The sequence below is a fragment of the Onychomys torridus genome, chromosome 10 (genome assembly GCF_903995425.1).
Source record: "Onychomys torridus chromosome 10, mOncTor1.1, whole genome shotgun sequence".
Taxonomy (NCBI): domain Eukaryota; kingdom Metazoa; phylum Chordata; class Mammalia; order Rodentia; family Cricetidae; genus Onychomys; species Onychomys torridus.
The window spans coordinates 47427100-47452234 of record NC_050452.1 but is presented as its reverse complement, the minus strand read 5'-3'; the positions used below and the strand labels follow the sequence as shown (position 1 = coordinate 47452234).

General features: G+C 35.5%; 1 protein-coding gene across 2 annotated transcripts in view; it reads right to left on the bottom strand.

Annotated features, from left to right (window-relative positions):
- Arap2 (ArfGAP with RhoGAP domain, ankyrin repeat and PH domain 2) overlaps nt 1-25135 on the bottom strand; it is a 159368-nt gene that overhangs the window by 48866 nt on the left and 85367 nt on the right. For both annotated transcript variants that reach the window (XM_036201451.1, XM_036201452.1), the window contains exons 16-21: nt 24333-24435; nt 23490-23688; nt 23249-23312; nt 9716-9879; nt 5441-5653; nt 2809-2914 (exon numbers count right to left, since the gene is read on the bottom strand). In XM_036201451.1, coding sequence (XP_036057344.1) covers nt 2809-2914; nt 5441-5653; nt 9716-9879; nt 23249-23312; nt 23490-23688; nt 24333-24435 — 849 coding nt within the window. The remainder of the gene's footprint in view (nt 1-2808; nt 2915-5440; nt 5654-9715; nt 9880-23248; nt 23313-23489; nt 23689-24332; nt 24436-25135) is intronic.

Below are 25135 nucleotides of genomic sequence, written 5' to 3'. Positions count from 1 at the left end.
AATGAGTTTTCAGTTCACAGGCAAAGGCTACATTTTTCCACAAAGTGCACTATCAGCGAGGTACATATACTCTTCAGCTTCACATCAGAGCCAAAGAAACTGTTTACTGGTTATTTATTTGTCACTAGCCAGTGAATCCCATCAGAGAGGCTGCTATGCAAAACTAGACTTGATGAGACGTTCCCTTTAAGAGACTAAAATCTAAATGCTTCCTTGTGACTTCTCAAATCCTTTCACAACAGGTGTCCATCCAGTTATTCAAAGCAGGTTATCAATAAATCTAAAAAGGCAAAAGCGTAATTAATAAATACAGCTATCCGTATCTTAGAAACTACTAAGAATGCCAGTTATCCTTATCTTAGAAACTACTGAGGATGCCTTTATTATTTATTAATGTGTTTTACTTTATGGGTGTTTGCCTACACGTATCTATGTGCATCATTCATGTATCTGGTGTCCACACAGGGCAGAAAGGCATTGAATCTCCAGGCATTGGAGTTACAGATGACTTTGAGCTGCCATATGTGTGCTGGTAATAGAACCCGAGTCATCTGAATGATCAATAAGTGATTTTAATTGCTGAGCTACCTCTTCAGCCCCTGAAAATGCCTTTCTAAAATAAATAGATATTGACAAGATAATTAATTCTTCTATCAGTCAGCTACAACCTTTGGGTATTGGAAAGGGCACTCTAAATATTCACCCATATGAGTTAAAAGTGCTTCACAACAGCAGCAACCTCCACAAGGGACAGTTACAAGGATAAAAATGTCGAGGAGAAATACAAGTACAAGTGCCTGTTCATGATCTCTATTGAATTTTCACTAACTGCATATAGAGCAGCTGCATGACTCTTGACTTAATTATATTGGACATGGATGGACACACAAACATACCAAGAAAGAGCAAACTATTCCTGATTGAAGAGAGGTGCTCCTGTGTATATAGACTATAGACTCCACTAGATGCATGCAAAAAGGAGTAAACATGGTAGTAATATAGATGATAATGTCAGAAATCCATAATAAAATGCAAAACTTTATAGCAGAGATTGGATAAAGAAACTGCAGTCATCATAGAGGATTTACAAGATGGAAAAGGAACTGGAATTTAATAAAGGAAGCAGTAACAATTGCAAGCGCTCCTCCACACCACTTCTACACTTGTATCACACTAGACTGTAAATATCTAGAAAATGTATCCCTGGTCCAAGAATACCAGCATCTCAGGAAGAGACTCTTGCTTTAAACACTCCGTGGCGCATAATGAATGCACGGTGAGAGGAATTAAGTGGCTGCTACCTGTGGCAGAAGTCAGTTGTTATCCAGGACAGGTGTTGAACTGCAACCAAGGAGACTCACGCTTTTGATGACATTACCCAATTCCTGACTTTCCTGAGCCTTCTTCAGTAATACCATCCCTCTGTGGACCTCTTCAGCTGTCAACACACTTAGTTTCTCTGATTACCTTAATGTCTAGAATAAACTGTATACTGCAGATTGTTTTCTTTACTTCTTGATACCGAGATGTTGTTGTTACCCAGTATTTCATAACCAGCCTTCTCAGAGCCTTACCCTGACCTTCTCATCAGAGCCCAGGGAAATGTTTCCTAATTAGACTTCCCTGTCTCTTCCCAGGTGCTCCCTTCACAGGAGATACTGTGCTAAGCCAGATTATTATATCAGTCATTTCTTATAAAATCCCAACAGCGTATACAACTGACAAAGCCTTTCATAACTCCCTGCCAGAAAAACTGTTCCTATGTCTCAGAAGATACATTCCACACATGTATTGGGTTTCAAGTCATTTGCTTGCTTGCTTGTTTATACAATGTCTCCAGTGCTCAGGATGTCCCTGAACTCCTGGGCTCAAGCACTTCTTCTTTACAAGCTCCCTAGTGGCTGTGACCACTTAGTTTTATATCGGGTTCATATGTCTCTTTAACGCTGAAGAATTGCCTGAACTACTGATATTCCTTGGACTTCAACACATATTTACTCCTTCATTTTCTCTTAATTAAATTTTATCCTACCATCTCATATAGTGATGTGTGTGATACAATATGAATGTATGTTTTATAGGTTGTGCCTATAGCTCACTATGGAATCACGCTTAACATTCACAATCCCAACCACCAAATAAAGAAAAACAAAATTGGGAGCCAAACAAAAACCCTAAAAAATTATTTTTACAGTAATAGTTTACATGTTTCAAGAGAATATCTGGCTGGCAAAGATAAAGCATTGCAGAAATTTCTAAATCTTATTTGTAAATCAGCTTCTTTTACTAAAAAAAGCTATATCACAAGTTTATAAAATTCACAAATAAAAATATTGTATTCTCAGAATTCTCTGTCCTCTAGGACTCCAGTCCTTCAGTATGAAGTCACTCAATCTCTCCTCTGTAGTTCCCTGCATCATGTTACCAAATTCTGTATTTTAACATTTGTCCTCACTTAGTATAGACAGAAACAGGTCTGTGTATTTTATCTGTTTATAGAGTATTATGGGAAATTCAATTTCTTCGCCAATTTCATGCTCAAAAAAGTTTTAAATGTCCTATTTATTAACATAATGCCGTGGAGTGCTGTATACAATCATTTCTTATTTACTTAAGAACATCCCCATCATACTCAACTGTAAGTATGCCTTAATTACAAAAATGTAGAGTAAAGTAACAGTTCCTTGGATTTGTAAGTTTTCATGTAAGACATGGAAGTTCAGCTACACAACTTCAAGTTTCAAAGAAACTGACATAATGACAGTGGTCATGCTTTAAAATGGCCCAAAGTTTCAGGAGTCCACCTACCTGTAAAGGTGTTCAATTATAGCTGCCAGTGTTGCTCTGTTGACCCCTGGAAGAGTGCGGATAAATGCTCTGTATTTTTCAGTTCTTTCCTTTTCATCTTGTGTATCTAGGAAGAAATTCTTTACATTTAAACCAGTCATTTATATTGTAAATTTACCTTTCAATATTATTTTTCAATTAATAGTTACAAGCAAATAAAGAATACAATCAGGTTTCAAGAGAAAACATTCAAGTTTTTAACATAATTGCCTGTAATTCTAAAATTTAAAAAAGCAACTATTTTTACACAATATCACACAATCATACATTTTATAGTTCTTAGAATCTGTAATTTTAAATTAAGCACTTTCCAATTTGTATCCCCTTGATCTCCGTATGTTGTCTTATTGCTCTGGCTAGAATTTCAAGTACTATATTGAGTAAGTATGGGGAGAGCAGACAGCCTTGCCCTGTTCCTTATTTTAGTGGAATCGCATTGAGTTTCTATGTACTTTGATGTTGGTTGTTGGCTTGCTGTAAATTGCCTTTATTATGTTATATATGCATATATCACATATACACATACACGCACATGGGGCAGAAGTATAAAATGAGCAATTTAGTTGTGACCTGCCCTGGAGTTTGGATGATATAGCCAGTGACACTCTATTGGGGAAAGTCTATATTCCCTTTCCCTTTCCCAAAAGGTATCAATTACAAACAGTTCTTGGTTAGGGGTGGGACCTTTTGTGTACTACCCTATCTCAGTGCTGGGAATTTGTCAGGTTTGAACATGTGCAAGTATTATGCCTACTAACACAGTCCACAGTCTCTATGAATTACTCTGTGTATCAGTTCTGTTGTTATTGTTTCCATTGAGACAGAGAAAGAGCCAAAGAGAGAATACACGAAAGTTGGGTGAGTAGGGAGATAGAGGGGACCTGGGAGGAATTTGGAGAGGAAAAAGAAGATGATCAAAATACATTGTCTAAATTATTCAATTGTCAATAGCAGGGAAATCCTGGGATTGTAATTTTTGTGTAGTACCTAAGCCCAAGTTGTCTATCAACACATGGACAAGAGCGTTTGGCAGAGTTGCCAGCTCCTGTGTATTATGTGGTAACATTCAAACATTTTATAAATAATTGGCGTGCTACTACAAGAATTCTTTTTTTTCTGCTGTTTTCTGTTTGTTTGTTTGCTTTTCACAACAGGGTTTCTCTGTGTAGCCCTAGCATTCCTGGAACTTTCTTTGTAGGCTGGCCTCGAACCCATAGAGTGTCACCTGACTCTTCCTCCAAAGTATTGGGATTAAAGGCCTGTGCCACCGTGCCTGGCTTACTACAAGAATTCTTAGCTTAGTTGAGCCAGACGCTATGAGGTCATGAGAAGTCATGGTTTAAGGAGCTATCTAACAGTGTGCATTCAGAAATGGCTGGGAGAGGCCTATTGCGTCTACAAGTAAAAAACCTAAGGGCTTTTCAAAGAAGTTGCCAAGCAAATTCTCAGACATTCATCCCCAAGTCAAGATTGGAAACTTTACCTTCTAAAACAGGCATGGCGCTTTTTAAACACGTCTTCTGGGACAACTGACAACAGTAAAGACTTCTCTGTCACTTGGCAATTTTAGCAAAAAATTATTGGCTGTCTATTTTTTGATGAATAATTATAAATGAAGACAAATTTTATTTATTCATAAACTATACATATTAAAATTTCACAGTTATTCATACTGTGAAACTCTTAAGAACAAGTATCACAGAAAACCTGCCTTAGGAAACATATTATGTAATGATATAGTTTGCATTCCAGGGAATTATATTGTCTTCTCTCCTTAGAATTAGAGTAGAATCTTGTTGAACTTGGAAGCAAATCAAAGACTGCCTTCTTAATCAGATAGTTAAATTAAAACACACTACATTTTTAGTGACAATTCTATTCTTTTCTTGCTAATATTATTCAGGGCTACAGGGGAAAATTTAAAAACTGCCATTATTTTGCAATCTTATTTCAAAGTCAATCCCTTAAAAATATTAGTTCAGTTTAAGATTGAACAAGATAGTCAAATTCGAGAACCATTTTCCAAATTTTTTTCAAAATAGATTGTATATATAGGAAATATATTTATTATTACAGTATATAAAAAGCTAAAAGCAAAAAAACTGAAACTATAAAGATTGAAGATAGGCATTCTGAAAACATTTTAGACATATGAGAAATATTAGTAGATTGTTAAAAATACTACACTTATATTTCTTACAAGTGTGGAATAAAAACTATAAACAGATAAAGGTAAACATATTTAAATGTTCTTATTGTTGTGCTGTTCAGCAAAGGAGCTAGTTCTAATTAATGTGTGTAAAACAATATTTAGTAAAAGTAACATGGCCTAATAAAGATTTTAGTTAACCACTGAGCTATTAATAGATTCGAACCCTAAGTTTCCATGTGGTGTAACATAGCTTTCCCTTATTACATGGAATCTTTAGAAAATGAATAAAATTTTTGTCCAGTTATGTTAATAAGAGATAGGGTAAATGACAAGAGGAACAAAAGCTGTTCAGTAATTTTCAGATGATCAAAGGCTTAAAAGAAAACCCTATGTATTAAATTAGAAGGCAGCAGGCATGACGGCTTGGCCCAAGGGCATTACCTAGTGCAGAAACCCAGTATGGATAGAGCTCCTTCGTGAGAAGCGCATCATCAATGTCAGACAGGAAACTCTTCAACACACTTGTCACATCTTCAAGTTGATGTTTTCCTGCTCGCAACTTTACACTCCTTGCATCCTTTTTGAAACTCTCCAGGAGTTCACTTACGTGTGAAGGATCACCATTCTTTTGATAAATGTGTTTGCATCCTAACCCTGTGATAAAAATGTAGAAAGTTATAAAAAAAAGTATTTGTATTCATAATCTATTTTGATATGCTAGGAACAGCACAGATTCTTCTGTGGGGATCATGAACAAAATAAGTCATCAGACAAGAGGTTAAAGACCTTGCACCCCTTGATTTTAAATTCCAGCCCTGTGAATAAGCCACCTGATCCTCAGCCTCAGCTACCCTCCCCCAGGTCTCTCTCCAGGTCTAAATACTAACATCTCTGACGGTATTTTTACCTCAAGAGGAATTTCCCCATATTCTCAGAAAACAACTTGCCTATATTTGGACCAAATAGTATAAAATGTTGCTATATATTTCTCATATTCTTAACATATATTTGCCTATTATTTTTGCTGTGTCTATCTACACCTTTGCCCAATGTTTCCAACTTACTGTCTCATCAGGTACCTCATAAAAGTCCAAGTAGTGATTAGTGGCAGAATGGGGGTGCAAAATGATGGTGTTGGTGATACAACCACACAAATTCTTTGGTTCCTCCCCAGATCTTTCTCCTTCTGAAACCAAGCTAAATTCACTGTCTTTTTTTCCCTGTGCTCACATTCCTGTACAGTCCCCCAGGGTTTAGAACACTGCCGATAAGCATATTAAATGGTATTATCTAGATGTCCTTCAGTTTGGGGGTAATGACAACCACTTGTAGCATTTGACAAGCCCCCAGATGCTGCTGCCAATATTCTGTTAATCATATGACTTTTTATGGTATTGTGATCTTGTGTCCATTTCTCTCTCCCTCCAGGACTACCTCCCAGTGTTCTGTTTCTCTCACTTTTCCCGGCTCACTTCTATTCTCTTTTTTATGCATTAGAAAATTCCCTGGGTAAACCCATCCATCCTTTATCATCCTTATCAAATAGAGGGTACCTGTTTTGATCTGGATTTTGTCTTGAAATTTCATTCACCACACATACATATGCCATCATATGTACACAGAGACAGACATATACACCATATACCACTCATAACTTTATAGGAAATCATAAACACCTAAAGGAATTGATTCTCTTCTCCTTTTATTGGCTTACCTTCCAATCACATTTTAAGACCCATTTCTTTGATCTCAATAGATGGCTTTACTTTTTCCTTACCTTATGCCAAGCCAGAAGCTTTGTAACTCATTTCATTAAAAAAAAAATGTCAAAAATCCACTCTTTTTTTCTGTTGATATACTATTAGCTGTGTCTTAGGTTCCTCGTTACAATATACAGTTCCCTGTCCCTGTCCTTATGCAGGCCCAATGTATCCTTACAATGTTGATGATGCTATAAACAAGATAGGTCTGTTAGTCATGCTGTCAGAAGCTTAAAAAAAATCTAGATGTAACCTTCCTCATGCCTGTAGAGAAAACTTAGGCAATTTTATAATGATTATTAAAAATATACCAGAGCTGGCCTAACCTCATGCCTCTTGTATGTGTCCTTTCTTTGCACACTACACTCTGGGCAATTTGATCTACGTACATATTTTCTTAAACTGACAACCATAAATCTATTCAATCACTCTCTAGAGGAGAGTACTCCATTCTCTACCATGCACACTGAAGAACAGTGAGCATCTCTACCACAGAATGTTATACCCCAAGATGTAACTCTGCCCATGTGCTTATTTCGGAGCCATAAATCTATGATCTCTAGAAGCCAGGGCACCAAGAATTAAGTCTTGGTTTCTTTTCATAACTTTCAGGAACAGTACATGGGAAATCTCAAAAGGCACTTGGTGAATGACTACTTACTGCAAAGATAGGTAAATTCTACAAAGTAATTTTAACTATGTGCCTAAGAGACAACATTCCTTGCTGAGGGTATTTCTAATGCCTGGTAAGTAAACAACTTTAGTGGCTTCTTGCTCCCAAGCTTGCAACCTTGAATTTGATCCCAAGGACCCACAGGCAGAAGAGAACTGAATCCTGCGAATTATCCTGTGACCTACACACACATACTGTGGCACTCATATACACACATACACATTAATGTTTAAAATTATTGAATATATTTTTAAATAAATTGAAATAACTTTCCTCCAAGAATTAATTACTATACTTGATTTAAAGATTAAATTCATAATACATTTTGAACTTGGTAAAGTTCAAAACATTAACATGAGGAGCACAGAAAACTGGTCTTTACATTTTAATCCAGAGTCTAAGACATTCAAAATAATTGCTACTGTAGAGACTCTGAGTCAAGCACTTACATCCAATGAGCTCTGTGCAGCACTCAAGTTCCTATCAAATCTTTGTTAGTGCATAGAACATAAAGGTTTAATTTCATAGTCTACCAAAAATATAAACAATCATTTATTGGCTTTATTACTTTAAAGTAGAAGTTGATACACTTTGTGTTGGTTGTAAAGTATTTAAAATATACCATATATAGTTGAAACAATCTAGTGCTTAATGCTTTTAAATTCAAATAAACACCACAGGAAACTTGTGATTTCCCTAGAGAAACATTCAATTGGCTACATTGGAACTACCTGTGTTATTTTAACCATTTGTCACTTTAAAAAGATGCTATGCCACTATGAAACTAATGTGATGTGAAAGTTCCTTGTGAGTTTATGCCCTTGCTAACACAGTATGTGCCCCTCACATCCCTGTGAAATGTAGCCAAGCTAACTTGGATGAGCACAGTAGATGAAGCCAACCATTTCTAGTTCTCAGATAAAGAGGACTACAGTTGATAAAAAACATTTTAGTGCACTATAGTAGTAAAAAAATTCTATAGTAAGGCCCACACATATGATTATGTTAATAGTCTCAGTATACATACAACATAAACACAATGAATTCAAATTTTAAAAAAAATACTTGGATTGCATTTGAAGTAAACTAATTAAGATAACACTCTTGCCAAAAGAGCTTATTGTAAATAAGTTATGAATAAATATAAAGCATTATAGATTGAAATTCTGAAAACAACTTTTTATTAGAGTGATTTCTAACATACTGTCATCTATTATATCATCAGCTTCATATATAGAATATGAGATCCAAGAACTGCTCACTCTGGCTGCACGCTTCTTAACAGCACAATATTTTACTATGTTTTTCTCACAGCTTATGTCTTATTTTCAAGTTAAAACACCCCAAGTACCTGTAATACTAGGAGGATAATAAGCTAATACAGCTTCAGAAATGCTATCATTTTATTCTTTTCTACATCTTTTTTTGCATAAATGACATTATCCATCTGTTAAAAGGTCAAAAATACATTATATTCACAATGCATGTCAAGGTCTATGAGCAATAGAGTACTCAGCCTGGCGTGCACAAGGCCCTGGATTTGAACCAGAAGCCTCATAAATAAAACTGTGAATACATACATACATACTTTCTATCCTTTAGACATAAGATTTATGTATCTGTCATTTGTGGATCCATAATAATTTGAAAATAAACATGAAGATAAAGACTACTTTCTAGGTAAACTTTGAAAACCTACCCTATCACATAAAATTAAAATGAGACTTGACAAAGTAGGTATAGATCAAATCATTTTTGTCTGCTAATTGTTCATAAAAGTACCTGTGGTCAATAATCCTATAATTAAAATGAATGATCACCCTTAAAATAAACTTCTGACGATTGCATGATGCATGAAATAAACACAAATGTATTTTTTGCTGTCAAACAGAAAGGACATCATTTTGTCTATTATTCCATGGTTTTATTATTTCTAGAAACCACTTAGGCATGGTGAGTTATCCTTTGGCTTTGTTCTCAGAGTTTTACCACTAAAAACAGTCCTTAGTATTTTTATGTACATTTTATGCTATTTTATTTAATGGGTTTCATAGCATTTTCATAGACATAACGATTAAGGTAGCTGTGGGAAAGCACTGCCCAGCGTCAATGAGTGTTAGTGGGAGGAGTGGAAGAGGCTGAGAAGCAACTGTGCTTTTCGTTTTCACTGGTGTACTTGTAGAGGGAAAAGGCACTAATTCGTTCCAATGGAGGTACCACTTAGAAGCTGTAAGAATGATACCCTAAGTACTAGGAGTTGAATAAACATCCCGTGATACGTACCATACTGTGTAACAAATGCTATGCAGCTGTTCACAATAATGGGGACGTCATTTTTGCAGAGCTGCTGATCTTGTAATGCGTTACCATCTGTACCTGCTGCTTTTTCAATTGCAGTATGCCAGACTGTGAAATCCAACTTGCTATGCCCATGGATGTATAGCGTTCTGTGAAGTTTAAAAAGCACTCCATATTATAATTTTGCTTTACTTAAAATTACTTTCAACACAGATTACCCTGAAAATCTACATAAATGTGATCTTGTCTCACACATTAAAGAACCAACCAATCAAACAAAAAAAGATCCTCTATTTTACCTTCCACCCACCATGTATTTCTCAGTCCCTCTTTTGTCTGTTAAGGTCACATAGCACAGAGGAAGCTCTACCAATTCAGTTTTCCTCATCCAGTTCCCTAGATCTCCAATTCAGTCTCTAAATAACTCAATGAAAACCACTGTGGCAAACATCACCAGTACCTCTAAATATCCATTTCTGGCTAACAAAAAAGTTTTTTTTTTCCTTTTTATTTTATTTTTAATTTAAAATTTAAAAAATTTACACATCAGCCATGGGTTCCCCTGTCCTCCCCCCTCCTGCCCCCACCCCCACCTTTTCCCCAGCCCCTCCCCTCCATTCCCATCTCCTCCAGGGCCAAGACTCCCCTGGGGATTCATTTAAACCTGGTGGATTCAGTCCAGGCAGGTCCAGTCCCCTCCTTCCAGGTGTCCAATTGTCGAGAAAGAGGAGGGACTGCAAGAGTGTGAATTGTTGAGCCCAAGATTGGAAAAAGCACAGGGACAAATAGCCAAACGAATGGAAGCACATGAATTATGAACAAAAAAAGATTTTATAGTTGTTAATTTATAGTTGCCTTTAAAGGGGGGGGGGAGAAACAAAACAAACATTATGATTTGCCTTTCCTTTTCAGATTTCCATTCTTTCAAGTCAGTCATTCCCACCCCAATCCCCTTCCTCTTTCTGAATAGCCTGGTTGTGTGTAGTCTCAGGACATCTACAGACTCTAGGGATGACCTTGAGTCCTGTCATCAGGGTAGTGTCTTCATCTCCTCCACAATATTAATGACTTCTATTCCAGATCTCTACGCTCAAACTGGCCTTCACAAATGACACCTAGCTAAGATCAAGGGCAACTGGAGAGCTAGGTCTGGTGGCACATGTCTGTATCCCCAGCCTTGGGGCATGGGGAGCAAAAGGCAGGAGGACCGCAAGTTCAAGATAAGCTAATGGTACATGGGGAGTTGCTAACAGGCAGTAACTATATAGCAAGATGATGCTCCAAGAAATCAAAACTAAATATGATATGGGAATGCAAACAGATATACCAAACTCAAAACTCAGCTACACCACTTACTTCCTTTATAACTTAGATGAGTTCTCAGTTTCACTGTTAGGGAAATGATGATAACAGCACAGCTTAGCACATAGCTGAGCACCTCACAGGTATCATAACTATGCCCTCAAGCATGCTGCTAAGAAACACTGGTTTTGGGTACGTCAACCATGGGACAATAATGTGAAAGTTTTCTCTCTTGTGATAAACCGACTTCTCTAGGAATCAAAGTCTCAATTTATCCTACTCCTTGTGACTCTTCTGAAATTTAAGCTTCACGATTGTAGCTTAAGATCTCCTGCTAATCACTTCCACAAAAATAGAAAGTTTTTTATGTTTTGTTTTGTTTTGTTTTGTTTTGTTTTGTTTTTGGTTCCTGTAATCTGAAATACTCACTTTGTCTGCAATTCTTCTGTGTTACTTCAGAACTTTCCATCTCTCTTTGAGGTCACTAAAACCCCTGGCAGAATTCTTTTCCTGATGCCCTTTTTTAAGTCTCTACTTCTCACTACGACCAGAGTATCAGTCAACAGAATATTATTTCAACAAGATAAGGCCAATGACACCAGTTTCGGATAAATGTCAAGTCTTTAATGCTTTTGTTTTCTCAATTAGAAGGGTCTTGAGGACTTGGCCTGTGTTTTCCACTGTGACTATAACATCTCATCTTTGGCAGCACAGATACCTGCTCCTGGCCAATGATGTAACCCAGGTGAGGATCCCAAATACACTCTGATATGTCTCCAGGCTATGGGCCACAGGTTCCCATCTTAATCAATAGTCACTCTACTTTCTCTTTTGCCATTTGCTGTTTCTGTGCAATTTACTGATCAGATACCAAACCACACAGACAAGCAAAAAAGGCACTTTGGTCTCTGCCCAAGAATGATCTCTGGCATTTACTGATATGTATCTCCAAATGTTATCCTCAGTAGAAAATTTAAAGCATTAAATGCCAATATATCTCAAGTATATTTACTCTGAAGGCACACTTATCAATCTTCATATTTTTTATTCTCCTTTTTTTATTAAGGAATTTTTTAATCATTTTACATACCAATCACAGATCCCACCTCTCCTCCCCCAGTCTTGTTTTTTAAGTATGAGTTGGATACTTTGGATTCAGCAACAGTAAGAGAAAAACAAGATGATGAAATCTTGGGGCTTCTGTGGGGAGTCAGGGAGAAGAATGAAATCTTTCACGATTCTGAACATCACTGACTGTGACTAAAAAGAAAAATAAAATCTGCCATCCTTTCCTATTTTATGTCTTTTTTTCTCTTCCTACGATGCTTTTCCAGGAAAGCAAAGCCAACAACAGCACTCTTACGCCATTCCCCAGTTTCCGCAATTACTTCTTACTAACCCTGTGCTTGCAGTCCCTGGTTCTTGCTTTCTGATAGCTTCATCACCTGTTTTCATTTTCTACCCCACCACAACTGCCCAGACCCACAGATTCAGTAATTTTCTCTTTGAAGAATTCTGACAAGTGGTCCAATAGTTCTACAGTGCTTTAACTTTTCCATTTATTGTACATCATCCAAAGTATCCTACTTGGGAGTTTGTGTCTATATGAAATAGCACAGCAAGCTGCCTTCAAAAACAGCAAACTCTTTCATATATACTCCTAGTTTAAAATTCTGGTATTTTTCTAAAGACAGTAATAACTTTTTCTTGATTTTAGTTTTAATAGATTTTACTTCATAATTTCACTGCCAATATGACTTTAAATCCTTGAAAATCCAAAGGGTAAGTACTCTAGTAGCCAGTGACATGAAACAAATCCAAAATGTAGCAGTGGTCCTTTAAGACCAGTATAGCCCTGTCACTAACTGTGAATATCTCAAACTCTGAATTTTCCTTCTAGTCAGACGAAATCCCACAAAGGAAGGTTAGCTGTCTGCTTGTGAACTAGTGAGGGCTGGAACAAGTTATGACAAGTCAACTCCTGTGTCAACTTGTCAAACAGTGAATCTTAAAATATAGCATCTACTATAGCCCATGGGAAGGCTGACATTTAACCAAATCAGTTCAACCACCTTCAATTCTGTTGCTTATTTAAACTCTAGACACACTGTGTAAAGCATCATAAGGTATTTTCAATGTGAATGCTGACCAACATTGTATCTTCCAGTGTTACCAAACTACCATTTCACATTTTGAATAGAAATTTCAAATAAAAATTCAACTGTGTACTCAATATTTGAAAAAATTATTTTGATGAACTCTAATCATAGCAGATTTATCTATTGTAACTGACACTTTCCTGAAAATAAATCTCAATCAAGTAAAGAGACATTTAATTAGTTATTATTAATTAGGGCAGTTTGATAAAATCTAGAAGCCAAGCTTAAGGGCTAATGCATAAAAATTTCTTAAAACTGAACTATATCAATGAATTATTGTTTATAATTGTGTGAGTCTAGTCAACTGAATAAACCTGAAGTCTTTTGAAATAAGCAATCAATAATCAGACTGTATAAAAAATAAATTTATTTATAAATAAATAAATCTGTGAAGCAAATATCATATACCATAAATATGACTTTAAAACAGAGTTGCCTAAGCATTTATAGAAAAATGAAAATTTCTATGTCCTCAGTAGAAATCTGGTCATCAGTCATTAAAGAATAATATATGTAAAAATGCAAAGAAACAATATGCATAAACAAGTCTAACAGTAATAGATAGGTATATATATATATATATGTGATGTTTATATATATACATACATATATATATATATGAAAACAGCAATGGCAGAAGTTTTCTAAACATTTAAGAAGCAATTAAAGAATATATAACAAGACAAAGTATTTTATAGACTGTACAAATAGTCTGAAAAACCACTTGCCAATATGTACACAGAAACTTAACGTTTACATGTAAAATTTTTGACAATTCTGCACAAGACTCTGCAACAAGCGCATAATTAGAAGTGAAGGCAAAAAAAAATCTGTTTCTGTCTCTCTGCCATGCACACGTGCTTAGCAATAAGCATATTTACTAGAGCATCTGAAAATGGGCATAAGCTTAGAGCTGCCAAATTTGGGAAAGGTCAGCTGACTTGGAATACATTATCCTACACATCTGGATAATATATATACAGAACAGAGAATCATTATACCCATGTATAAACTCTGTCATATTTTCCAAAACATCAAACAGTATCTAGTTAGAAAACTCATGAATATTTTGTCTCTTTCTTCCTATATATCCCTGTTTTAAAAAGCTATAAGAAACAAACTATATAAATCTACAAAGTAGTCACTCATCCCTTGCAGTCAAGGCATGTGGGACAGACTTTGAAAGTATGACCCCTGTGTTCTGCACTGAGCTTTGAACCAAAGAAAGGGAAATCTGTCTGTCAAAGCATTCATTTGTGAGAAGCAAATTAAAGCATAGAAGATATTTGTTTGAGGCCCAAGGATAAGAAAGGGCTGGGAAGCTAGTGTTTTTTATTTATTTTTATTTTTGAGAATTTTATACATGCTTATAATGTGTTTTGATCAAATTGGTCTCTTTTTCTCCCCTACAATTTCTCCCCTACCCACCCACGCCAGCACTGTTCACTCCCAACTTCATCTGCTCTTTCATTTAAACCTAGAGTCCACTTAGAGCTGCCCATATGTGCATGGATATAGAGCCATCTACTGGAGATGGTTAGCCTCTCAGGAGCCATATCTCAGAAAAAATTGACTCCTTTTCCCTTAGCAGCCACCAACTTGCAAGAATTCTTTTCTAAGTCTGCCAACTATCACCTACTCCATGATCCTGTACTAAAAAAAAAAAAAAAAAAAAAAAAAAAAAAAAAAAAAATTGAACTCTGGGTCTTCATTTCTTCATTTCCAAGAAATGCTTTCTCTATAAGTGACACTAATGTCACATCTTCTTAGTTCTCTTATGACAGAGTCACAAAATATGGTTTTCTGAAGAAGCTGGATCAAGGACATTACAGGAAGGAGCCTGGGAGTTGGTCTATTGAAACACAGTAAGATCTACGTCACTTCTTTTAAAAGGAGAATCAAACTGGATGTGGTTGTGTAAGCATTTAATCCCAGAATTCAGGAAACAGAAGCAGACAGAACTCTGTGAGTTCAAAGTAGCACCCATCTACATAGAGAATATCATGTCTTCAAGTAAGAGGGACAGAGACAGGCAGAGAGAGGGAGACAGAGAGACAGAGAGAGACAGACAAACAGAGACAAAGGAAGCATACATTCTGCTTTGTAAAGTGTTCTATATCTGCAAATGATATTGCCCTAAGCTATCTGGAAATGCTCACTGTGGTTTTCTTTCTACTTCCTAAGAAAGCTCTCAATGAAGAGCATGTTAATCACCACAGTAGGTTTTTTGTTTCTAATGGGAAAAGATGGAACATTTTACTGCTGTGAGTGACATTTGCTCATTAGATGTATAAGGCACTCATTTTAATTGTGTGGTCAAAACATTTTTACAAATGCCTTTCCCATGTAACTCCTATCAAAATCAATACAAAAATATTTCTATCATTTACAAAACTCCTACATAATTCTTTGCAGCAAATTCTTTCTTCTATCCATCACCTACAAAAAAAAATCTGGTCAGTTCTCTGTCACTATATATTAGACTCTTAGCTGGTCATTTCCTATAAGTGAAAGGCCATGCTGTTATGCTTTTTCATCTGGTTTCCTTTATTCGGCACAATATTCTTAATTTTGGTTATAATGTTAATACAGATACCTTAAGAATAGTAAGTAATTAGTATTCTATGCATAAGTGTCCAACATACTTTTTGTATACATTCACTCACTAGGGAACACCTAAGTCTCTTCCCATTTTTTAGTTTTAGAAGCTGAGCTGACTTGGACCTTTGTACTGTTATGGCTATATGTTGTAATGTATTTTGTGTAAATATGCTAAAGGTCACTCACTAGAACAGAGAGTAAGTATACTTGAACTTTATTTTAAAGACTAACCTGTCACTAGGGAGATGGCTCAGTGGATAAAGAGTTTGCCACACAAGTGTGAGGACCAAGTTCAGCAATCATGCAAAAGCCAGTAAGTATGTTGGCCTACCTGGAACTCAAGAGATAGCTATGTTAGATCCCATGGCAAATTGGTTAGATAAGCTAGACAAATCTTAGAGTCCCAGGCTCAGCCTGAGGACCTACCTCAGTAAATAAAGTCAAGGAATAAAGAAAGCCAATTTTTGTCCCACACACATACCAGCAAGTACATGTATGTGTATTGCTCACACAAACACACATATACACCAAATATAAAACAACAAAAATAATCTGGCTAAATTATTTTCCAGACAGACTATTGTATTTTATGATAACATTACCATATTTAACCAATCACCTCATTGCTATTTTATAATCTTAACTTTTCAAGTTTCTAACAACAGATTTTTTTCTCTTTTTTAATAAGTTTATTTGTGGAACAAAATTTCTAACTTGGGGGGTTGATGGGGTAGAGACAAGGATTGCCTAGAATGTAATATATAACCTAGACCAGCCTCTAACTCATAGTCTTCCTGCCTCCGCCTTTGAAGAGCTGGCTAACAGAGATGAGCCATCGATGCCTAATTGAAGTTTCTAAATATGAAAAAATAAAAGATTACAGATTTTATTTTTACTCTAGTTCCAAGATTTGCAACTATATTTCAGTTATCATTCCAATATTAGTACTTCTTATCAAGTTTATTTATCATACTGATCTACAAATAAAATGCTGAGTAAAACATGTGAACATGACTACCTAGTTCAAGTATCTGAAAGGTTCAATTGTATCTTAAGTGTTAAAGTGATTGACATAAAATTGTTTATAAAAATTACATTTTATTTTGAGTGTAAGATGACTCACAGTAAAGTTTCTTCTTGCCATTGCCACTGGTAACATGAATTTGCTGTTCCTGCTGCTACTTTATAGAGTTTATTAATTTTCTTTCCATTTTGATATGGTGGGTCAGCCACAGGACTGTAGACATGTTAGGTAATTCCCAATAATCCAGACTTGTACCGAATATGACTTTTGAAATTATTATTTCAAATATTATGTTCTTGAGCTCTGGAAATTGCATTTGATCCATGTGTGCTTATAACATCTGGTACACCTGCAGTGTCAACACTCAGCAGGCAGAGGATAAGAATAGTAAGTTCAAGACTGAACTTTGTTACACTGAAACCACCATTCCAAAAAAGAATTTAATTTGTTTTTCCCTCAATTAGACATATTTGTAAATATGTTTGTGTTTTATTTGATATCTTAGAATATATTAATAATAAAGGTTTTTGATATACCTTTACTACATCACTCATAATTTTATCTTAAATTTATCTTAAATACCATGGACACTCAATAACTCAATTGAGAGGGATTGTGATGCCTTCCCACAGAGACTCTTTTTTTCTTATTCTCTTTTTTATTAAGAAAAATTTTTATTCATTTTATATACCAATGACAGATCCCTCTCTCTTTCCTCCTCCTTTCCCCTCCTAGACTCTACCCCCTGCAACCCACCCTCCATTCCCTCCTCCTACAAGGTGAGGCTTCCCATGGAGAGTCAGCAGAGCCTGGTATATTCAGCTGAGGCAGGTCCAGGCACCTCCCCCTGCATCAAGGCTGTGCAAGATGTCCCACCATAGGTAAAGGGCTCCAAAAGCCAGGGATGGATCCTGATCCTACTACCAGGGGGCCCCTTAAGCAGATCAAGCTATATAACTGCCTCTTAATGCTGGTTTGCACATCACTTTCCTGTTCAACTCAGAGAACTAAAGTATCTGTGAAGCCACTGGTCTTTTGAAGGTCTATTTCAGCTTAAAATAAAAATAGAGCACCCATTAGTCTAAGGCTGAGTTAGGCACTACATTAGGATGATGTCTTTTGTGGATCCTCACTAAATGTATATATAACAACATCATTGTAATCCAGGTGATAAGAGGAATGGACATACTCTACTTCTATCTGTGCCTTAAAGCTTATTGGTTAGTGACTTTCCAAGAAGTGTGCCTGACTTCTTAAATGTCCACACAAAAAGTGTACAGATAAGTACAGAGGAAAGGATGCAAAGAAAACTTCTACAAAGACATCAGAGCTTTACATATTTCCTCCTGCTTTGACACTCCTGTGAAGCCAAGATCATGGGACTCCTATCTCTGAAATCTGTCACACTGTGCCTGGGTTTCCCATTTTCTGTGCCATAAGTATCTGAGAAAGCCAAGACCACCTAAAGACTCACCTCATTTGATTCTTTTCTTTCTGTAATCACATTCCAGAAATACCAACTGTTACAAAATCTGAAAACAGTTGCTTCTCTATTCTGTCAAGCTTTCTAGTTATTTAAAGAGGAACAGCGTGTGCCATGTGTGTGATCCCATGATGCCAGAAACAGGTGTCTAGCACACTGTATTTAGTAGTGTTACCCTAACATCTACATTTTACCTTAGATATTTTTATTTCTAACACTTCAGATAAGAAATTGGGACACAAAGATGGAATTTTAGTAAGAAAAAAGAAAAATGCTAATTATTAAGAAAATATGTAGATGTAGAGGTGGTGTCAACAAGAATAATGAATTAAAATATTATTATAAATAGATTGCGTATTTGAAGCCTAGAGCTCAGCAAAGAGCCTCCAGCCACCTGATTCCTCAAGGAGGATTCAGCTAGTTTCCCACGCTCATCTCCCCCACTATCAGACAAACACTTTTATGAGGAATGTGAGAGGGGAAAAAATGGTTGCAAGTCTGCTGAAAGCATTGTTGATATTTCACTGACTACAGAATGAACCCACATCCTCACATTTAACAATAACTTTTAAAATGTTCTTTTAAGGATGCTTTCTGCATTCTTGAAAAGGTCCTTAAATGCGTAGGAATTAATTTGACTGGAAATGCAATATGCCATCTGCCTATCTTCCCAAACCACTGGCTGAGAGTTTCTCTTCAAATTCTCCAGGTAAGTCCTGTTTGGACTGCCTCTGTTCCTAGTCCACACAAATTCTCTAAGCCTGTACTGTCTAACTCTTCAGAACCTTTACCTCTCAGTTCCACCATTATATTTCTACTGGAATCAAGAACTAGTAAAAAATATTTTTTTTCCTTGTGGAGGAGATTATCCTGCTCACATATACCATGAAAAGAGAGAGACTCGTTATTTTCTCATCAATTATTTATTTATTAATAGATTTATTAATTTACTTATGCTTATAGAATCTCACTATGTTGCCCAGGATGGCCTTAAATTCATCATAACCCCCTTGCTTGTCTCATCCTTTCACGTATTGAGAATATAGCCATGAACCAATACAGCCAGATTTTCTCCATAACCTTACATAATGGTGTATTGAAATACTTCTAAATGGAAACAAATTTTGAAGCAAATACAATATATACTCAAAATCCATCTCTTATAACAACACACTCCATTCATTTAAATTTTCTTTACTATAAAATCATTTAAATATACAATAGAATAGTCCTTTTCCAAATAATAATAATAATAATAATAATAATAATAATAATAATAAATCTATAGGTATAGTAAGAGAAAAAATTTTCATCTTTTTTTCCTGGGCAAAATTCCCATAAACTCATTGCTAAGAATTAAATCACAAATTTTGTAAAAGCAGTCAAGCTGATATTATGGGCAATGGGCTACTGTTTAATTTGCAATTACATGCACAATTGAGAAACTACTTTAAGATAATTTACCCTCAGGAGGATCACTACCATAACCTCTCCCATAAAGCACAATTCCAGGGGGAAAGGAAGCACGTACAGAATAATTTAATAGAAAATAAGGATCTCAAATTTAGGGTACTAATCTCCCAGACTGAGCAAAGTCCTCTGTTCCAAAATTGTGGAACATGTTGACATGATGTTTATTCCCCAGTGTTAGATTCATTATGTCTGAGATTTGCAATTAAAACTGAAATGCAGTCAGCCTTGGGAGCCATTAAGTACAATGTGTTTTCCTATAGGTCATTCAGGGGACTAAAAACAAACACACATATAAAACATACCACTTTCATTCCTGATTCTGATAACACAACTGCATTATTTCCTTTGTTTAATATAATCAAAGGCCTCTCAGCAAAGGCTCAGTGATAGGTGTCTTTGGCAAGTGTGCACACAGCTCTGGAACACAAAGGCAGCAAAGAAAGTGCCTTATTTGAAAGACACACACAGAGTGTAGGGGTTAGAGAGCACAGACAGTTTCTCATTTTGAGAAAAAGGTGTTATAATCCACTGAGTATTTCAATCAAGTGGAGACAGGTTCAACTGTCTAGGAAAATGCCTTCTGACCTCTTGGTCTATATATTCACTAACTTACAAAATCTACTCAAATCATAGTTATGTTTTTATGCAAAGAAATTCCAACAAGGCATTGCAAAGGACACAGTTTCTGTGTCCCAGGGACGGCACCAACCAGCACACCAGAAACCCTTAAGTGTGATCATGAAAGCTTTATTTTCCAAAATAGTAATTTTTAAAAAACACAAAGAATACACATTAAAGGGAGGCCATCTGGTATACCTTCTGCTGAGAGCTTTTTAGAGCAAAACTGCTCTGTGTGTGGAAAATATTATTGCAATATTCCTCTCTCTAAACACACTCATGATATGCATATAGAGATAATTATCAAAAAGACTGAGATATGCATTTCAATGGGGACTATATGTAGTGGGTGATTATCAACTTATGAGGTTTTTTAGTTCAGAGAATTCTTTTTCCATCTTGCCATTAAGAAATATTCATCAATTTATACACATTAACCAAAGTAAAAAAGGATGTGGAATATGTGAAACTAATTCATTATTTATGATTCATGTCTCTGGTTGAAGGTGTTAATAGCAAAACAACAACAACAGAAATAAAAACAAAACAAAACAAAAAAACCTAAAGGTCAAAACTTGCCGTAACTTGGTTTCCCTGAATCTGACTTATACACACTATCTCTATATCAACATGAGTAATTGGAAGTTGTTTTATTTCCAAAGCAATGATTTTATCAGGTAACCAAAGTCTTCTTTAGCTTACAATCATTACTTACCAAAGATCTAACAGACCAAAGGAGATGAAAAAGTTTATAATGTGACAAAATTATTTTATTTAAGCAGAGCATTAAAACAGCTTTTCAACATTCATGGCAATAATTAACAAGTCAAGTGTGAGACAGTTGAATATCTGTACATGCTTCATGCAATCACCCAGACTAACAGCCCAGGATTCACCCTTACCTCCAGTTCACAAAGCAACATCCAATATCAAGGAGCCTGTGCTCAATGTCCCACATCATCCATCTGCTCTCCTCAGAGACTGTCCCAACTGGGAATAATTGTTTTATGTTTGGCCCTTTATAGCTTTAATCCCTCCCTTTTCTGGCCTCTTTTTATCCTTTGAATTTATTCAAGTCCAGGCCATCATAAAAGAAACTGTGCACATATTAAATTCCTAGGTCAAATATCCTTTCTCTCTAATCTCATTATCCTCTAGACATCTTTGAAAGTTTGTCCTCACTAAGATGTGAGCCATAATAAATACAGCTTCTTTTAAATTGTCTTTGTTATCAAAGGTAACTTCTCAGGGAGAGTCAAGGAAAATGAGTTAGCTATGAATGTATCACCATATTTTGTTTACTCTAATTCTTCTATATTTCCTACATTTCAACTTGCTCGCTAAGAGGTATCTCCATAATACTATTTCCTTAGATGACTTGTTAATCAGTTATTCCAGTCTTACTAAAATCCTATCTCTACTCTGAATATATTAATTATCTCAAAACACAGTACCATAATCCAGGTAATTGTTAGAGTCAAAGCTCTAGAGCTATCCTTGGGAGGGGTCTGGACTGAATTTACCAGGTTGAGCTGAATCCCCAGGGGAGTCTTGGCCCTGGAGAAGATGGGAATGGGGGCGAGGGACTAGGGGGAAGGTGGGGGCGGGAGGGAGGAAGACTGGGGAAACCATGGCTGATATATAAAATTAAAACACAAATATCTGTATAAAAAATAAAATTTGAAATAAAATTTAAGAAAAAAAAGAGAAGATCTAATCTATATCAACACATCTTATTCTTTGCTGATACATCCAAGTACTCTTCAACACTGAGGTTCTCAGGTAACCTATCACTTGCTTGACTCTGACAAGACTCTAACTGGACACAAAAATTGACTCCTGTTCTGTCCCCCAAATCATTCATCAGGAGTCAGAACAGAAGATTTCTTTGAAAGAAAATAAATGAGACAATTCCACTCTCCAGTTTGAATCATTTATCATCATACTTAGAATAAAAAAAAAAATATTTTTTTTCTTTACATACTGTGACCTGCAATGTCCTATATGATCAGGCCCTAGGGATGTGTCTGAAATAATTTCTTCCCATTCTCTCCCCTTTTACCATCCCCCATGAACTACCACACCCCTATTTCATAACAAGCTCAGACTTCCAACAGGATTTTCAATTATCAGTGCCTGCACATCTGGAACACAATATCTAATGTCCTAGATCACAGTATTCCTCACTCAATGCATTTATTTCATCACAATATCTGTGCTCTCACCCCCACTAATACAGTGTTCTCATTCACTCTCTCATAAACTTGATTATTTTTTCAGAGGATTTATAATTGATAGGCAACAATGAAGAATAGATTATGTGTGTGTGTGTGTTTACTTTGGGGTTCTGTTGTCAATTTGTATCATTTCCCTCATGACAATACTTGCTTTATGAGGGCATACTTATGAGGACAGGGATCTTGTTTATTTTTTCATCACTCTAGCCCTAACAATTCAAGTATCCTGATAGTTAGGAGATGACTAATTAATAGTTCTTGAAAAACTAATTCAAGAAATCTTGTTCTAGCTATGAATGACTCACATGCACAGGCCATTCCTAGTCTTACAGACCCTAAAAATACACATATTATCATCAGATTTCTATCATATACCTAAATGAGAATGTCCCAGGTCTGCAGGAAACTGTAAATATCCATCATGCTACTTTGTCATAAGACATGAAAAATTGTACCTTTTTTTTCTGAACTCTGTCTGTGATGAAAGCCCAACACAGTTTATATAAATAAGAGTTTTCAATTTTTAAGATAATAGCTTTTCCCTTAAGAGCTTGACCAAAATATCCTACTCTCTAACTGAGAAACAGAAAGGGAAAAAAAAAAACACCAAAAGGTACTTACCTCCCTTTTTCTACTAAGAGTAACACATCTAATTTTTCTCCATTTTGAATCACTGTGCTGATTGCTGGAGAGATAAAAGGATGAATATTTCTTTTAATGTTAAAATATGCTTAGATACACAATAAATATAATTTAGTCACAAGTTTGGGGTTAAGGCTTCTAAATTCCATGTGAAGCTGCCATTATTATCACATGCAATCAGGAAGTGTGTCCCAACCACAAGCTGTGGGGGTCCTCTTACTTAGCTCCTGCAGTCTTCTGAGATGCATTCTCTCTTCCTGAGCTTCTTGCATTTGAAGGCAAAAACACAAGCTAGACTTGTCCATAGCAAACCAGCCTTTTCTCCACTGGTCCAGGGCATGGCAGTCTTTGTAGAAGAGTTGACCAATCAAATCATAGTCAGCTTCTGTTAAGTTTTCGGCAACAAAGGGAACAAAATGCTGTTAAAACAAATACAGAAAAGTAAGAAAGACAGTGAAAATAGGAAAGCCCCTCCCTATCTACAGATAGAGGGGAAAATGGAAAACATCTTTCTTTTCCCATTTTAAAGGCTCCTAAGTAATGCCAAATTCAAAATGATCAGTTAAAACATGCTGTGAGACATAAAGTAAACAGGTAATATATATTTTCAAATAGCAGCAGCATATGCCTTCTTTCTTATTATATATGTGGAATAGTAACTATTCTTTCTTGGTTTGTAGAATCGTAGAAAAGGTCAGGTTCCCATGTGTGCTCCATTTATATTATTTGCTAACTCTGTTCCTTTCCTCATGTACATTGGGGTAAGTAATATACCCGTGAGAAGGTACAAGAAAAAAATGACTTTACAATATGAATACTCCATCTTAATCATCAAAAATACAGAGTTAACTCGTGAGAATGATTTTTATCAATGTTCTACATGAATTTGTTTTTGTGCAGAGCCTGGAAGTCTGCTTTTAACCTTTTATGATAGTCACCTTTGAAAATATGAAAAAATTTCTTCCTAGAATTGTAGTTAAAATGTTCATGGATCTTTGAACCTCAACTATAGACTTCAAGTTAAGGATCTTTCCTGGACCTAGCAAATATAAAATTTAAATACCTTAGCTATTGTCTCTGTCCATTTTCTTTGAATCTGAGATGTTTCAGCTCCAAACAAAAAGACACGTTCTGAGGGTAAGTAGATCTCAAAGACAAAGATTGGCCTACAGCAAGCACAAATAAAACAACATCACCACACAGAATTAATGAATATAATTTAAAACTTTAAAATCAAAAGAAAAGTAAATTAGTTACTAATCAGTTTTATGACATCAACAAATATTTAATAGAAAAATAGCACCTTCAACTGACTCTCAAATTAGATAGATTGGTAATTATGTAATAATGACAATAGAGTTCTTGTAACTGAATATAAATAATATCATTGCAAAATCTCTTTTATCATAAAAATTACTAAAATCTCTGTTCACAAAACTGTTCTTTTTAATGTGTATACATTTTCACTAACTATACTGTAAAACAAAAACAGTAAGAAGCTTTCATATCAGTATCTCTCAGGTTCATTCAAGATTTTAAATAAGTAAAATAAGTTAGAGAAATAATTCTTAATCCTGTAGTTTCAACATGTTCAGACCAGAAAGTACTCAAATATATCTCAAAATTTATCTTTTAATATGATATTTAATTTGTTTAAAGGTTGTGGATATTGCTCAGTACTAGTGTTCATCTGATATTTTGTTTATTTTAACATGAGCCAATAATCACATTTTCTCATCTTTTTAATTTTTTCTTTTCTCATCTGTTTTATTTTTTAATTTTTATTAACATTTCCCCCTTTATTTTACATATTGACTACAGATTTTCCTTCCCTCATCTCTTCCCATTTCCTCCTCCTGACTCCCA